Raw genomic sequence first — 16,222 nt, forward strand, 5'->3', positions numbered from 1 at the left:
TTTGAAGCTGTTCATTAAAATAGAATGAACAGGGCTTCAATGATTTTTTTAATAGCACATCATGCGACTAAGACGAACAGAAAACTATGACTTCAAGCTCACAGCTAAGTAAAATGTAATCTAAGACGTGGAAGTTCAGGTAAGAAGAGCAGCTAAATGAACAGCACTGTTCTATAGAACTGCATTGTTGTTGTTGTTATTGTTGTTGTTGTTGTCAGTTATGGCTCACGGCTGCTGGCTGTTGTCTGTTGTCTGTTGTCTGGTCATTTTATCAGCTTTGCGCTAAGCCACCCACCCGACAGTGAAGGAGGAGGCAACGTGGAAACGTGCAAGCCACAAAAACCTCACACCAGCCACAAAAACCTTATTTGTTGGTTTTAATAATTACATAGCAGTGGCAGCAGCAAAACCAGGAGCAGCAACAACGACAACGACAACTTTGCGCTCTTTAATATGCCAGGCCACACTTCAATTACACACGTACATTATGTACGGATGGGTCAGAGCAATAGGAACCGGGAAACTGACACTGGCCGCAATGGCATCAGTTACTGGCTACAGCCGCAGCAGCGGGCTTCATTAGGGGCAGCTACACAGTCAGTCGGGAGAACGTTGACAGCTGAATCATCTGGATTAATGCCGAATTTTAATTAGTACAACGTGCAGCCAGGCAGGCCAACCAGCCAGGGCAACCAGAGTGAGTGAGTCAGTGCGACAGTTAATCTTGTGGTCTGGCCCGCACGTTTTATTGTTGTGCTGGGCTCGGCTGTGCTCCACTGGCAGCGCTTGGCTCATAGTTTTGACACTTGGCGCCTTATCAGCGCTCCTGCAGCAGCCGTTGGGCGCGAAGGGGCTCAAAAACGCAACCAGGCGCAAGTTTTTGTGGCCAGCTTATAGACATATGCTCGCCAGCCCAGCCCAGCCCAGGACATGGCCTAATGAGCACGCATCATATGCATGATTAATTTGTGAAATGGAATATTTTTCCAGGTTGTTTCTTGGCTGAAGAGGCGTCTGTCAAGCTGTCAGTTTGGGTGCCAAGGGTGTCTGTCATGTCTGTGCCTGACGTTTGATAAGCTGGCAAGCAAACGAAACGAAACAATCACAGGAGCGAGCTTCCCCTCCCTCTCTCACTCTCTCCAAGCAAAACTTACGTAAGAACTTTACACTCTTCCTTTTTGTTTTTTTTTTTGGGGCTCAACTTGAACAATTTTCACTTGCGTTTCCGTCAGCGTCTCATGTGTCGCTGTTGATTAGCTAACAACCACCGAGACACAGTCTTACAGTTAACATTGGACTCCATACACAACATTCACCGTACGACTATGTCACGGTAATTGAGCGGCGACTCGCTGTCCTTATCCCATATATATACATATATGTATATATATACATGTTATGTCGCGCCCTATTAGTTAGTGCTCCAAATGGCAGTACATCATCGTACCTGTACAATGATTGACACAGGTAATATGCTCAGTTGCCTTATCAGTTGAACAATGGATCTGGCGCCGTTGTCACGCTGTCATCTGTATCCTGTGCTCCGTGTACCCATCTATCCCGCCACCCGCATCAGCCCCGTGCTGCCCGCAGCTGTCAGGGGAAAATCATTCAATTTTGACGCCCGACATGCACCCAAAAAGGAGAACAAAACAAAAAAAAAAAACAAACTACAAGTTTCGAACAATGGCTAAAGGCGAAATTTCGCCCGGTTGTTTGCGGCTGCTTGCAAATCTGCTTATGATTACGGCCAAACACAACACAGACACACACACACACAGACACACATGCACACTTTAAAAAGCCGTGTGTGTATGCACTTATCAGGTGCCATCTATTTGAGGTGCGTCAACTTCTTCCTGTTGCACGAAAGCGGTGGAAAGGGGCACAGAAGTCAAGGCACGAAAGTAACTCTCTTTCACTCTCTCTATTTCTTTCTTTTTCTTTGGTCTCTCCCACACACACACACACACACAGACACACACATGCGTGGCATCTACTTATGGCATCATTTTCAAGCAACGCCTTTTGGTTAGGCAACACTTTTTTGCTGTCCACATTTTTTTGTGCTATTATATTAAAGGACACACTCAACACTTGCCAACATATATATTTCTGTTACACATGTGCCTGTTTATTTATATGTATTTGCTTTCATTCAATTTCAACTAGAGCAACAGCCCAGCGACACAAAGGGCGATAACTGAGTTTTGTAACAAGTAAACTAATTATTTTTTCGACTTTTTTTTTTTGTTTTTGCCTGTGTCCGTGGTTGTCAGTTGTTTTTGTTGTGCTTCCTCTTGTTTGCTCGCCTTGAGATGCTCAGCGCATGTACGAATTTCGCATGTGTGCGTGTGTGTGCGAGTGTGCGTGTGTGCAAGTGTGTGTGTGCTGCTAAATTGCAAAATAATGTACACACTTGGCGTTGTAATCGCCATTGTTGTTTGATGTTGTTGGAACTGCCTCTGACTGCTTGTTCATGCCATTGTGCTTGTTCATCATCATCAACAGCAACGCCAACAGCTGCGTCTGGCCCAGTGCCAGTGTGTGTACACACATCTACATACGTGTTATGTACACACACACACACACAGAGAGAGAGAGAGAGAGAGAGAGAGAGAGAGAGACATACTAGGGCAAGTGCCTTGCTTGCGCAATTAACGCATTCACAAATGAAGAGTGTCAAGGCAAACAGCCAGCAGAGTTGGTCTGTTTGTCAGTTAGGCACTTTTTCCTCTTTCGGGGCCAAGTCAAACCAATAATGAATCAGCCGGGACATACACACGCACACACACACACGGCAAAAGCTCTTTGGAGTTTCTTCAAAACTTTTCAAGCTAGTTAAAAGCCAACACTCAAAAGGAATATAATGCTGCGAGCCAAGTGCATGAAAACGAGGGCTTCAGCAAGAAACCATTAAAAAGTTTACAACACTTGGACTCACTATCAGGCGCATATTTTTCACTTTTGATGGCCGACATGGGCCACAAAGCAGAAGAAGAAGCAGCCAAAAATTAACTACACACTTTGAGAAATGCTAAAAGGCGATATTTCAGCTGTAGACGGCAAATCTGCTTATGATTACCGCAAAACACGTCACAAACACACATGCACAACCTAAATAGCCACAAAATCCCAATTGGACTCATGTGCGTGTGTGTGTGTGCGTGTGTGTGTGTGTGTGCACTTATTAACCAAATCCATTTGAGGTTCGTTAATTGCTTCTGTTGCTCTCATCTTAAAAGCCCAGAATCTCATTAAGTATGATATAATTTTACAGGCAATAAAAATGTATAAATGAAATATGTTTCCACGTGCTTGAACACAAAACTTGTATCGGCAAATATTTTCTTTACGCTTACACAATTAATCTTTCGCTTATCAAAAGAAAATAATAAATAAATGCAAATTGCAATTTTCAAATAATAAAACCAATTTGCATGTTGTGCAGTATTGTGTTATAATTAAAAGGCTTTGTTTTAAGTGCTACAAGAGAAAGCAAGTGTTTCGCTCCACATGGGGAGTGCTGCATATTAAAGAGTCTGAAACCATTTTATAGATATTATCTATTATATTAATTATTATATGTATATATAAATAAATGAACTACTTGCATAATTCGTAAGAACTGCGAAGCGAAAATTTTAACTTTCTTGTAACTAGAAAGCGAATTCTTAAAATTTAACTCAAAATAGAAAGTTCGTATCGACAACATCAGAAAGAACGCAACGATAAATCTGATAAACCATCCGAATCAAAAGTTGACCGGAATTTATTTAGGAAATTCAAAATACAAGTTTATTTATCTAAGTCCATATTGTTCCCTTCCAAGTAATCCCTATCGACTGCAACACACTTTTGCCAGCGCTTGATCCAATCCTCGAAACATTTTTTATGTATGATATACAAAAGGCGACATTCGGGCCATTTTTTGTCCCAAATTCTTTTCAGATTTAAAGCATTAAATATATGTTTTTTTTTTTTATCGAAAAATTCTAATTTATAGCCAAAAATAGGCGCAACTATCACATTCTGAATGGCCTGAAAGTAGACAAAGTATCTGTTTATGTAGCAAAGCTTTTAGCTAACAAAAATAATGAAACTCGGACACGAAAAGTTGCATAAACGTGACCAAGGCGCCGAGAAAGGTTTTATCCAAGCCGCGTGGATATCACATCAGACGAACAGCGGCATCGTTAGGCTTTCAACTCGACTTAATGGCGGGGCCACACCTTTTGGTAGTTCGCCGACAGTTTCAGGCCGGATGATCTGCCGAAAAGGGCCAACAACACCTTGAAATTAACTCCCCAAACGCTGTCAAGGCCCCGGCTCCGGCAAGACAGCATAACGAGCCTATTTGCAATGCTGCCCCAGAGTCTGGCCCCATCATTGCCGTGCCTGTGCCTGTCCCTGCGCCTGGTCTTGTGTAATATTTATGTAAATGTGACCCGCCTGGCAGAGAAATTGAAAGGCGTAATGGTTCCATGCGCTGCCTACTTTGCATATGACGACATTTCGCTTTTTTGCTTCATGCTGCCGCCGTTCGCTTTTGTGTGTGTGCATTGGGAAATGATATACCCACACATATATATATATATATATGCTCACATAATTACACATATAGTATATAGGTGGAACATACAACTGACATCAGGCATATTAGGCGCTATAATCGAGTGGAAGAGAATTATTTTGTGTGAACTAATTGCATTAGTGACATTCAATTTGACGCCGGAGCCGGAGAGAAACAGCGCTAAACGGCAATTGTCACAGAGCACCGAGAATTATGATAGACGCCCCCGCCACGCCCTGCAAATCACATGGACCTATTTATTTTAGTTTCTGTTTTCATATTGTTTATTTTGCGCCCTGCGCTTTGTGCTGCCTACTTTTGGGCGCAGTCAACCAAATCCTGCGCCTGCCACTGATTTGGGTTCCGAAACCTGACCCCAACTTTGGGGTCCACTGTGCGGCGCGCGCTTGGGCAATCATGTGAATCGAGCTCTATATAATTTGCAAAACTATGCGAGTCACTAAGTTTACGCGTGTGCTTATTATGTAAAACGCAAATTCCCCTACTTAGTATTAATATTAGGTATTTTGAGCCAGTCCCCAAAGAAATCCCGCCGTAAGTTAATGATCTGTTTTTCCAGCTGCTCGCATTTAGCTGCCTAATGCGACATGGAGCTATAATTGTGCCTAATAAGTATTGAAATATGTAATCGGGCTTTTACAACCAACATATTGTTTTGTTTCATAAAAGATATTGGTCAACTTTAACTTCTTGAGCAATAATCATAAACCCATTCCTCCTCCTGCTCTTATGCATTGGGTTTACATTTGAGTTAAGTTCTATAACTTTGCACCTTGATTATCTACAGTCAATTTTGTCTAGTTGGCCTTTTTTCAATCTTACTTAGAAATGTCTCTCAAATACAATAAGCTAATGAGATATGTCTATCAGGTATCTATTAATAATTTGACATTGTATAGAAATTTTAAGTTAAATAAATTTCGACTGAGTTTGGCTCGCTTGCATTTATACTAAATAAATTGTGAGTTTATATAATAATACTATATTCACGAGTTCTATTTGTTTCTGTTATAAGAAACAGGCCCCTTTTTGAGCAACATTCTTAAATTCCCAAAAGATTATGCACTAAATTAGCCGGCGCCCCATCAATTAGATAATTGAAACTGCAGTCAGAATTCATATTTGGTTATTACGCATGCCACATTAAGTCGGATTCGTGAAATTAATTAACAAACTATGCAGGCATACGTCATTATAAACCAATATACGATTAGTGCGTTACACTTTATGTAACACAGCATTCATCAAATTAGTGCATCGAGTGCAATAAACATCAATTACCAAACATTGCCTACGGCAAAAACACATTCCAATTATAGAATTTAACAAGAGTACTTCGCAATTATCGATACCAAGGCCATTCAAACAACCAAACATTCTTTCATGTTACAAAAAAAAGAAACACTCAATAATTTATGCATTGGAGAAGCTGCATTATTGAATAACTTAATTGGGAAGTATCCAAATAGTTAATTTATCTTAGCCCTTTTTGTCAAAAGACAGATGAAGAGTAGTTAAAAAGAGTATAACATAAAAGTATAAGATAAAAGTATAAGATAGAAGTATAAAATAGAGGTATAACACACATGTTGATTACTAGGAATAAGGAATTATCGATAGATCTGATCTGGGATGTTGAGCCGAACTCAAGAACTCATTGAAAGAAAGAATAAAGTTAAGGTATATATAACATATATCAAATATGAATCGTAATGATAAATAATCAAAGTCATGGAATGTCTAAAAAACCATCCCGACAAACAAATACGTTTTGTGACACTGTTCCAGCTATATGTGAATCTCCATACCAAAATTTAGAGTCTCTAGCTCCTATAATCTGTAAGCTATGATATAAAGAGCATGTTTCAATATCGATATTTATCGATTTTTAAGAGAAAATCAATCAAAAGATTTTATAAACTCCTTCTGCGTGCGATTTACCAGATTTATATGCATATGATTTACTAGATTTTGTAGTTCCCAAGATTAATATGTTCACACAGACGGACACATATCTCAATCAGCTTGACTTTTGATACTGATCAAGCATATATATATATACAGCATATAAGGTTGGAGATGAAATGAAAAAATTACAATACAGCCTCACAGGGCATGCACATGTTTGCGAAATATATAAAGCCGCACACGTGGCGAGTGTGGCGAGTGTGGTAGGTGTGGCAGGTGTGGCTTGTGTCTTGCGTCGTGTGTGTGTGTGCGTGTCTGTGTGCACATGTGTGTGTGTGTGTGTGTTTGTCTCTGCTGGCCTGGCATTTTATATGGCTGCGCGTGGGTCAGCTAAATGAATTAATCTTACATGTCGTTGACACATTTTTGGTTGTTGCCCAAATGTGTTGGGCACTTGGTTTCCGGTACGGATTTGCTTACCTGCGGATGGGTCCAGTTTCCAAGTGGAACAGTGGAGCGTGCAGGAGAAAGAAGAAGAGAACAGAATACGTAGTTGTGTAAGTCAAGCGTTTGGGTACACACACACACGCACACACAAAAAGCACATGATAAATCGTATCGCATGGATATTTATATTTACATATATATGTACATGTGGCTTTCTAAAGCAATTTAAATACGAAATGAAATAGAAAGGCGCAAAATATGCTGTGGCAAGCTGTTTCGGCTGCGTTTTTAGGTGAATGCAATTATTTAACGGATTTTAGACACAGTCTATAGTATATACAGGTACATACAGGTATATACAGTACACGTTCACGTTATCTGACACTCGCTGTGAGAGTGCATAGCTCACCTGATGTCCGGAGCATATGGAGCCATTGGGCACACGCACACGAAACGGACTATGCACGGGGCAAGAGGTGCGCGGTCCCCAGCGCGACGAGGCAGCCTGCTGCAGGGACAGCGCTGAGCTGCAGGGATTAAATAGCGCCGGCGGCGGCGGACAGGGCGGCGCCGACATGCTCAACGAGCTCAGACCGCTCATGCTGCGGCAATGCCCGGACAGCATGGCAACATCAGCAGCCGAGCATTGGGCAACCGGTATGCCCTGGCCACTGCTGCCGACGCCGCTGCCGCTCATGCCGCTGCTGCCACTGCTGCCGCCGCCACCGCCGCCCAGGAGCGACATGTGCGAGCCACAGCCACCGGACATCAACGATTGTGATGTGAGCCCATGATGCTGGCACATGCCGACGCCGCCGGATGCTGTCACGCCCCCCGCTGACCATTGACCAGTCGACGCTGCCGCTGCCGCCGCTCCAGATGCTGCCGCTGCCGCTGCCGCCGCCGCTGCTGCTGCTGCAGCGTGTGTGTCACCGCCTCCGCCGCCGCCACAGTAGTGATCCACGGTAAAACTGTCTTGGCTACCAGAGCATTGCAATCGATGCGGTGGCGGTGGCGAGGATTGGCGCGAGTAAATGTTGTTTTGTCTGTTCCCCTGGGTTAAATCCTTTAGCCCTCTGATATGCTGCTCGTGTTTCAACTCGGATTCGTTTGCTTGTTGTTGTAGCTGCTGTTCCTTGGCTTCGGCAGCTTTTGTTGCATGTATCAATCAATCACAGCCAACAACAACAACAACAATTAACTATCAACAACTATATTGTATGTGGATTCCTTTTATGGATACGCCTTGGGATTACAACTATGGCAACATGTATGCATTTTCCAGTTGTCGTCTCCTTAAATTCTTTGGCTATCACCGAACATGTCTGTACATATACGTATATATATCTATATAGAATATATATATATATATATATATATATATATATATATATATATATATATATATATATATGTATATTTGGAAGTATGTTGTAATAATTTATGTGCGCTCGCTTGGCGTCGTGTTTTTTTTTTTTAGAAAAAATTATTGTTTCCTTTAATTGATTTATGTTGTGCGCGTTTCTATTTTCCTGGTTAAAGTTGGTTTTCTTTTAATTTATTTAAATTCTTTTTTGCTTTTATTGTTGTTTTTTTTTTTTTTTATTTAATGTTTATGCATCACATTTGTGTTTATTATTATGTATTTAGTTGCTGTGTTTAAAATGTTTACAAGTGTAAAGTTCACTATTTATTTCGTTAGTTGAATTTAGTTGGAAATTTTGAGTTGCCTTTTTGGTTAATTTATTTATTTTTTTTTATTTAGCATGCGAGTTCTGCAAAAGAAAATTGTTGAGAAGCCCAAAATTAAACAAAATCTATAGAGGGTTAAGTCGAAACTGGGATTTGTGTGTTTTGGGGGAGGGAAATATACAAGTTAAGCTAAACTAATGGACTCTACTGGGTCTAGGTATGTGGGGCACATTTGAGCACAGCAGCAAAAATAATAATAATAATAATAATAAATGCATTTAAAAAAAAGTAAAAGTGCAATTTCAATAAAGTTGTCAAGTTGTTGCTTTGTTGCTGCCAAATCCAGACTTTTAATTAAACCAAACTGGGCTGTCGGGCCAAAACAAAAATAGCATTTTATGCGCCTGCAAGATAAGAAGAGCAAGAAAAAAGTACCCATGGGAGGCAAATGCTATCTAAATTTGCCCAACGGCCCAACGAAAAAGCGTTTATAGAAATAGCCAACAAAATGAAAAGAAAAACAAGTAAGAGGTTTTAGTCGGGAGCTCCCGACTAGGCGATACCCTGAACCCTCTTCTTCCAACATCAAATGCATATACATATATTCTATTTTAGAAGCTATATGTCAAGTTTTGTGACTCTAGCTCTTATTATTTACCAAAATTGCCCAAAAAACAGGATATCGATATCGATTTTTATCGATTGCTTGGAAACGGCGCAAGTTATCGATTATCGGAAACAAACTCGATTTGCGCGGGAACTAGGATCACCTTCATCTACATCTACATTTCAAGTCTCTAGCACTTATAGGTTCTGAGATCCTTGCGTTCATACATACGGACAGACGGACGGACGGACGGACAGACAGACGGACATGGCTAGATCGACTCGGCTATTGGTGCTGATCGAGAATATATATACTTTATGGAGTCGGAGATGCTTCCTTCCGCCTGTTACATACATTTGGAATTTGCACAAATGCAATATACCCTTATACCCATTTTTAATGGGTGCAGGGTATAAAAACACATAGAAATTTTAAAAGTCGACCCTACTCGAATTCCCCTGGCGACTGCCAGTATATAATAACGATGCGAGACTATTTATGTTAAATACATAGTTCGTAGGCGCAGAGGCTGGCGGATGGCGAATTAAATTAAGAAGAAATTGTGTACGCCTAAATAATATGTTTTTAAATGTCTATCCTTACAGACAGGCAGGTGGGCAGGTCAGGCGTGTCTAAGGTATTTGTATAAGGGACACAAAGGTGCCGAAATGTTTGTTTCGCCGGTTTCCGTTGCCACATTTTAAGTATGCTAATGTGGCCCTGTCGCTTCCGCACCATAATTGAATGAGAACGTGCCGAGCTTTTCGCATCCGGGGGGGAGTTCGGCAGACGCAGCTTTGCAGCGCAACATACGCGAATAAAATAACCAAATTCAATTCATAAAATATTCAAAAAAGAAAAACAAAAATGAAAGGCCAACAAAATGTACAGAAATTTTCATACACAACAGCCGCAGCTAAGCGAGAGAAAAAAAAAAGCAACAACACACAAATGTTGCTGAAGTCTAATAAATAGGCGGGCGGGCAAGTGGGCGGCGCAGGCGCAGGGGGGGGTTAAGAGTCTGAATCTGAAGTCTCGAGCAGTATCTGTGTGTGGAAGTGGGTGGGTATTGCAGTTGGGCTGGGGCCAAGTATAAATGATACCAAACATTATCTGTGTATGGGTGCAGTGCTCTCTCTTGGCAGCGGCTGTGTGTGTATGTGTGTGTGTGTGTGTGTATACACACACATTTTTTGATAAGGCAAAAGTAGAAGGAAATGGCATAGGAAACGGAGGTGGGAAATAGGAGTCGAGTGGCAAGAGGGGTAGCTGCTGTGCTTGAGCTGCGGCAGTGAAGTGTACGAAATTTGTGGAGTGTAGAGATGAAACGACGACGGGAGGTTGGGGGTCGTGGGGTCGGGTGGTCTTCAGGTGTTACGGGGGTTGCTTAGCTTTCCAGCTCATACTTACTGCAAAGTTGTAGCCGTAGTCGAAGTTCTTGTGTTGCTTTTTGTTGCTGTTGTTGTTGTTGTTGTGCGCATTTAAATCGTTGTGTTGTTGTTGTTGTTCTTTTTGTTATTTTATTTTATTGCAAGCATTTTGCGTTGTTGCTGTCTCTAAGCGTCAAAATCAATAATTAAATTAAGCGAAGAGTTTTATTTGATAATATTTTTGCTTGAGGGTTGATCTGTGCACTTGTCTAAACAACAGTCGAAAGCAGTTGCAGAGCATAAGCTAATAAGCCTGCATTATTCAATTTTCACAAAAACCACACAAACCGCACAAACACAAGCACACACAAGCACACACACGCACACACACACAAGTAAGCAGCAATGTAGAAATATGAAATCAAATTAATTGAATTCAATTTGCAACGCGTTCGTTTGCCGTTTGTCGTCTGCGAAATCATTGATAATAATAATTTTGGGCAAATCTATTTTGGAAGTGCTGGCTGCCCGGTTGGTTGCCCACGCCAGCCCCAGGACACAGAATGCCAATCGAAACGGGAGACGCTGCGGTTGTTGCTTCGCACGAAGCCGCCGACGCCGCCGACGCCGTCAATGACAACGCTCGCCTGAGACTCTCGTGCCTCACCAGCGTACGACCAACTCCCACATACACACTCAACTGTGCGCGTGTGTATGTGTGTGTGTGTGTGTGTGTGTGCTGAGTCGAACCAATATGCAAAAAATCAGCAGCCCGCAGCGACCTTAAATTCAATGGCACGAAAAAGTCGCCAAAGGAACGCATGTGCGTGTGTGTGTGCCTGTGTGTGTGCCTGCGTGAGTGTGTCGATTTTCCTTGACTTTATTTCTCGTTTATTTTGTACTTTTTGAGCATGTGGCGTGTAAAAATCAATTTGTGTTCAACTTGTTTTTTTTTTTTTTGGTTTTTTTGCAAGCAGTTTTGTTACTTTGCCAATGGCCACCAAATTTTCACTGCCTACTTTTGTGCGCCAGCAGTTGGTAAACTATTTCTTCTGCTCGGCTGCGAAAAGTTTTGTGCACTTGCTTTTCAAAATTAAAAAGTTTGCGTTTCGCCTGCTTTTCGTACATTTTAGCTTCACATATTTCATTTCCTTTTTTTTTTTTTTTTGTTCGACGTTTTTTCTTTATTTTATTTTTTTTTTGTATTTTTTGCACTCGCTTGCGCCGTATGGCAGCGAGTACGACAACAGCAACAACAACGACGACGAAGGCGACGTCGAGGATGAGCTCGATATATGGCACACACTCACTCTAGATGCTCTGTGTCTGTGTGTGTGTGTGTGTGTGTGTGTGTGTAAGTGTGTGTACAGCAGTTGTCGTTGTTGTTTAAATGCTGGCCGTACTGAATGTTGCTGCTGCTGCTGCTGTTGTTGTTGTTGTTATTGTTGTTGTTGTTGCGTACCCGTCCTGTCCAGGCAAAGGCTCGCGGTTTACTGCCACAGTTCCAGCCAGCAAGGTGCACAATTATAGACTGAACTCTGAGTTATCAGCAGCCGTTCGACAATTCAGTCCGCTGCTTAGCTCTCGCAGCTGAATGCAGCCAGCGTCGGCAGCAGCAACAGCAGCCGCAGCTTCAGTTTTTCACCTAGCAATCAATTTCCGGTGCAGATGGCAGCTTTATGTCCTTTTCGCCTGAGCGCAAAAGAGACAACCATATATGGCGTCTATTACGCTGCTTGCCAGTGGGTGGGCCTGGGTGCTGGGTAGCTGCTGCTGCTGCTGAATCTGTAGAAGATGCTGTGCAGGGCATGCGCACATTGGCTGGACGTACAATTTTTGGCTGGCCAGGCAGCCTTACGCTGTCAGCAGCGCAGTCAGCGTTGACGCAGGCAGCGCTGCTATTTGTCTAGCAGCAGTGGCAGAGGCGGAGGCAGAGGCGGCGGCGGCGGCAGAGGCAGCGACAGCGGCAAGTAACGTGAAGGGCTTGCAAAAAATATTCGTAATTTATGGCGCAATGTCTGCGCCACGTAGTCGTTAACCCAATCATCGCCGGCTTCGCCTCGTCATCATCATCAACATCATCGAGATGCTGCTGCGACTGCGACTACTGCTGCTGCTGCTAGTTTCGGTTGCGGTCGCATTGCTAAATCATGCCAGCGGCCATAGTCCAAGCCAAAGTAGGTGACTTGTGTCCACACACACACACACTTTGGCCACTTCTTATTTGACAACCGCATGCGGGCTTTCGTCCAAAGGAATCATGGGCAAAAGGAAAGAATGCCGTAGCCACAACCTAATTACTTGTGGTAAGCTGCCCAGCAGGGCAAGAATGTGTGCAAACATGCTCAAAGGCAGATAGGTAGGCAAACTGGCCAACTGGCCAACTGGCCAAACTGGGCAGCTTATAAGTTATGGAATCTGGCAAATAATTATGAAATGTTTGCACTGAGACAGACAATCGATTGATATGCAAGGACAACAGCAGGTCCTTGCCTGCGCCTGTGCCAAACAAATGCTGTCACGTTTAATGCGCAACATAACAGGCTTTTAATTAATGCACAATAAAGTGCACGCTGTGCCATACAATCCCGTCAAGTGCTGCAGCGATTCGGAATGCATTTCGAGCCAAGGCCTGCCTACTCCAGTATGGTATGGGTAAACAGGGCACCGTCAAGGCACAAATAGTGTAGGTCAAGGCCCAAAGCACATGTAATGCTAGCTGCGAGAGCGAGCTTCAGCCAATCAACTATTAACATAAAGCTGTCGCAGTCGTTTGGTCAAAGGGCAATTTGGCAACGAATTTGTCATTTCGTCGAGGTGCCAACAACATTTACTGGCCGCAACAGCACCAGTACGACATTTGTGTGCGTGTGTGTGTGTGTGTGTGTGTGTGTGTGTGTGTGTGTGTGTGTGTGTGTGTGTGTGTGTGTGTGTGTGGCCAAAAGGGGTGCGCTTAATGTGTCAGTGGGCCGGACAGGGTCGTAATGTGGCCCATAACGGTGGCTTGTGTACGGGCCAATTGTGACCAGGTGCTGCCTGTACGCTTGTTGACACGTTTAGTTGCCAGTTCACACACGCACACACTCGCACACGCACACACTCGCACACTCGCACACTCGTACATGGATTATCTGTGTTGCTTTGTGTACCTTTGCCAAATCACAAACAAGTCAAAGGTACATTGGGCATTGCAATAAAGCAACGACAGCAGCCAGAATAAATGCAAATTCAATGGCCATTGGCAAATTGATATTGGCATCTAGATATGTTCGTAACTAAGTGGCTAAAAAAATAGTGCTACGAACAGGTAACTGACACTAACCAAAAACTCTACTTAGCGTATTTCAGTTACATAATTGACATATTCCAGTTAAGAGCAGCTTTTAGTTTGAGTATTTATAAATTGCTTTGATTGCTTTTCTATATATATATGAGAGGTCCTTGAGTGTAAATATTCATTTCTAGAGCTTTTATCATAGTATCTTAAGCCCTTAAATACCTTTAACTATATCTGCTATTTTTATACCCTGAACCCATTAAAAATGGAGATAAGGGTATATTGTTTTAGTGCGAAAGCCAAATGTATGTAACAGGCAGAAGGAAGCATCTCCGACCCCATAAAGTATATATATTCTTGATCAGCATCAATAGCCGAGTCGATCTAGTTTGTCCGTCTGTATGAACGCAAGGATCTCAGAGCCTATAAGAGCTAGAGATGTAGGTGCTCCTAGTTCCCGCGCAGATCGAGTTTGTTTCCGATAATCGATAACTTACTCCGTTTCCAAGCAATCGATCAAAATCGATATCTATATCTTGTTTTTTGCGCAATTTTCATAAATAATAAGAGCTAGAGTCACCAAACCAAACGCTTCTAAAATAGAATATATATATATACATATATGCATTTGATGTTGGAAGAAGAGGGTTCAGGGTATCGCCTAGTCGGAAGCTCCCGACTAGAAGAGGGTTCAGGGTATCGCCTAGTCGGTAGCTCCCGACTAGAACCTCTTACTTGTTTGACAAATATTGTGGAAGTCGAATGATTGCGATTCCAGTTTCGCGTATCCCTAACAATATCCAAGCAATATAAAATTATGAATAATTATATAAATTATGTATGTAAGTAGATTATTATAGCTAAAACAACAAACATTTGACGCTTCAATCACATTGATTTAAATTATGATAAAGTCGTTAATTTGAGCAGAATCGAGCTTCAAATTGACAACTATTAAATATGCATAACATATTTACACAAAACCAATTTTAGTCAAGAATAAATACACATATTTCATGGACAACATTCACAACATTCAACAACAACTTGCTCGAAAAAGTTGAAGAGCTCACGAGCTCAAGATATTCAGAATTCCAAATAAATTGTGATCAAATGTGAAATGAAACGATTTCGATATGGCACGATATTTATTCTGATTCTTATTAGTGCGTTTTACAAGTTGCACAAAACTAACAAAAGTCTTTAGCGAGCAGCATAATTTCAGCAGAGACATCTACACCTGCTGCCGTAATAATTTACCTGCAGATGTAGGTTGTTGTAGTAGCGCGTTATGTGCGGGGGCAAGAGTTCGGCCGTCTCCAGGCCGATCCACTGAAAGACGCTGTATTGTGGCGTTGTTGTTGTTGTTCCAGTTGTTCCAGTTGTTGTTGTTGTTGTGGTTATTATGGATGTGCTGTCGCAGCAACAGCAAACGTTCTCCACCTGCTCGACGGCCTCGTCCGCCATTCAAAAGTTCTATGCTAATTTCGTTAGCTTTGCTCGATATTGGCGTCCGCTTTATAATTTGTTTGCTTTTTATTTACGTACTGTGGCACACATTTGAATTTAAATTGAGTTATAGAGGCGCAGTCGACCCCGAACCCGTCCCCGGCGCCAAATGGCGGGTGTTCGAGTACGGAACGCCGCCAATGACAGCGGTTGCCTTTTTGTCAATTGCTCCCATGTGGCTTACGCCGCCAAACACGTGGCTGTTAACTTGGCTACGAACGCGGCCCGTGCCCGTGCCCCAGCCCGTGCTCGAGCGTGCACCTCTGCCCGGGGCCAACGTGCTTCTGCTGCGCTGGAGGTTACTGCGGAAATTCGCGCGTAATTGGCACACTGACAGGACACTAAACACTCCAGAGACAACTCACATCCACGTCCACATTCACATCCACATCCAGATTCGCATACGCGTCCGCGTCCGCGTCCGCGTCCCGTTAATTGGGTCAAGCGAGAGGTGCGCGGCGCAAAGTGACTCACTTGAGAAATAGACTCGAGTAAAGTTAAGTTGACTTGACGAAGGTTTCACCTCACTATCTCACTTATTCCCAGAGCTTTGTTTAGCACCAGCTGCTAACCCTTTTGGGGTCAGGCGACACGGAGCAGGGGCCAGGGTGCAGGGAGGCAGAGACTATCGCGAAATCGCTCGTTAGTCGCCTCTTTCACACGTCACTTGCCAGGTGCCAAATAAATCCGACTGGGGGCGCTACGCGGCTCGGGCTGGCAGCGCTGTTGTTGTTGTCGTCGTCGTTCCCTCGCGGCGACTGCGCCGCAAACTAAACTGAAATTTGTGCGCGCTTTATTGTTTAAGTCAATCACGAATG

The 16,222-nt window shown here is 42.9% G+C and overlaps 1 protein-coding gene across 6 annotated transcripts in view; it reads right to left on the minus strand.

Moving 5' to 3' along the window:
• Positions 1 to 16,222, minus strand: part of LOC115764608 (peripheral plasma membrane protein CASK) — a 34,604-nt gene that overhangs the window by 11,333 nt on the left and 7,049 nt on the right. For 2 of the 6 annotated variants that reach the window (XM_030707759.1, XM_030707758.1), the window contains exon 1: positions 7,359 to 8,261. The exons of the other annotated variants lie outside the window; for them this stretch is intronic. In XM_030707759.1, coding sequence (XP_030563619.1) covers positions 7,359 to 7,754 — 396 coding nt within the window. In that variant the 5' untranslated portion in view covers positions 7,755 to 8,261. Of the gene's footprint in view, positions 1 to 7,358; positions 8,262 to 16,222 lie in introns of those variants that run through there. 6 annotated transcript variants of the gene reach the window in all.

Source organism: Drosophila novamexicana, unplaced genomic scaffold (genome assembly GCF_003285875.2).
Source record: "Drosophila novamexicana strain 15010-1031.04,08,12 unplaced genomic scaffold, DnovRS2.1 tig00000870-arrow-arrow-pilon, whole genome shotgun sequence".
In the NCBI taxonomy this organism is placed as follows: Eukaryota; Metazoa; Arthropoda; class Insecta; order Diptera; family Drosophilidae; genus Drosophila; species Drosophila novamexicana.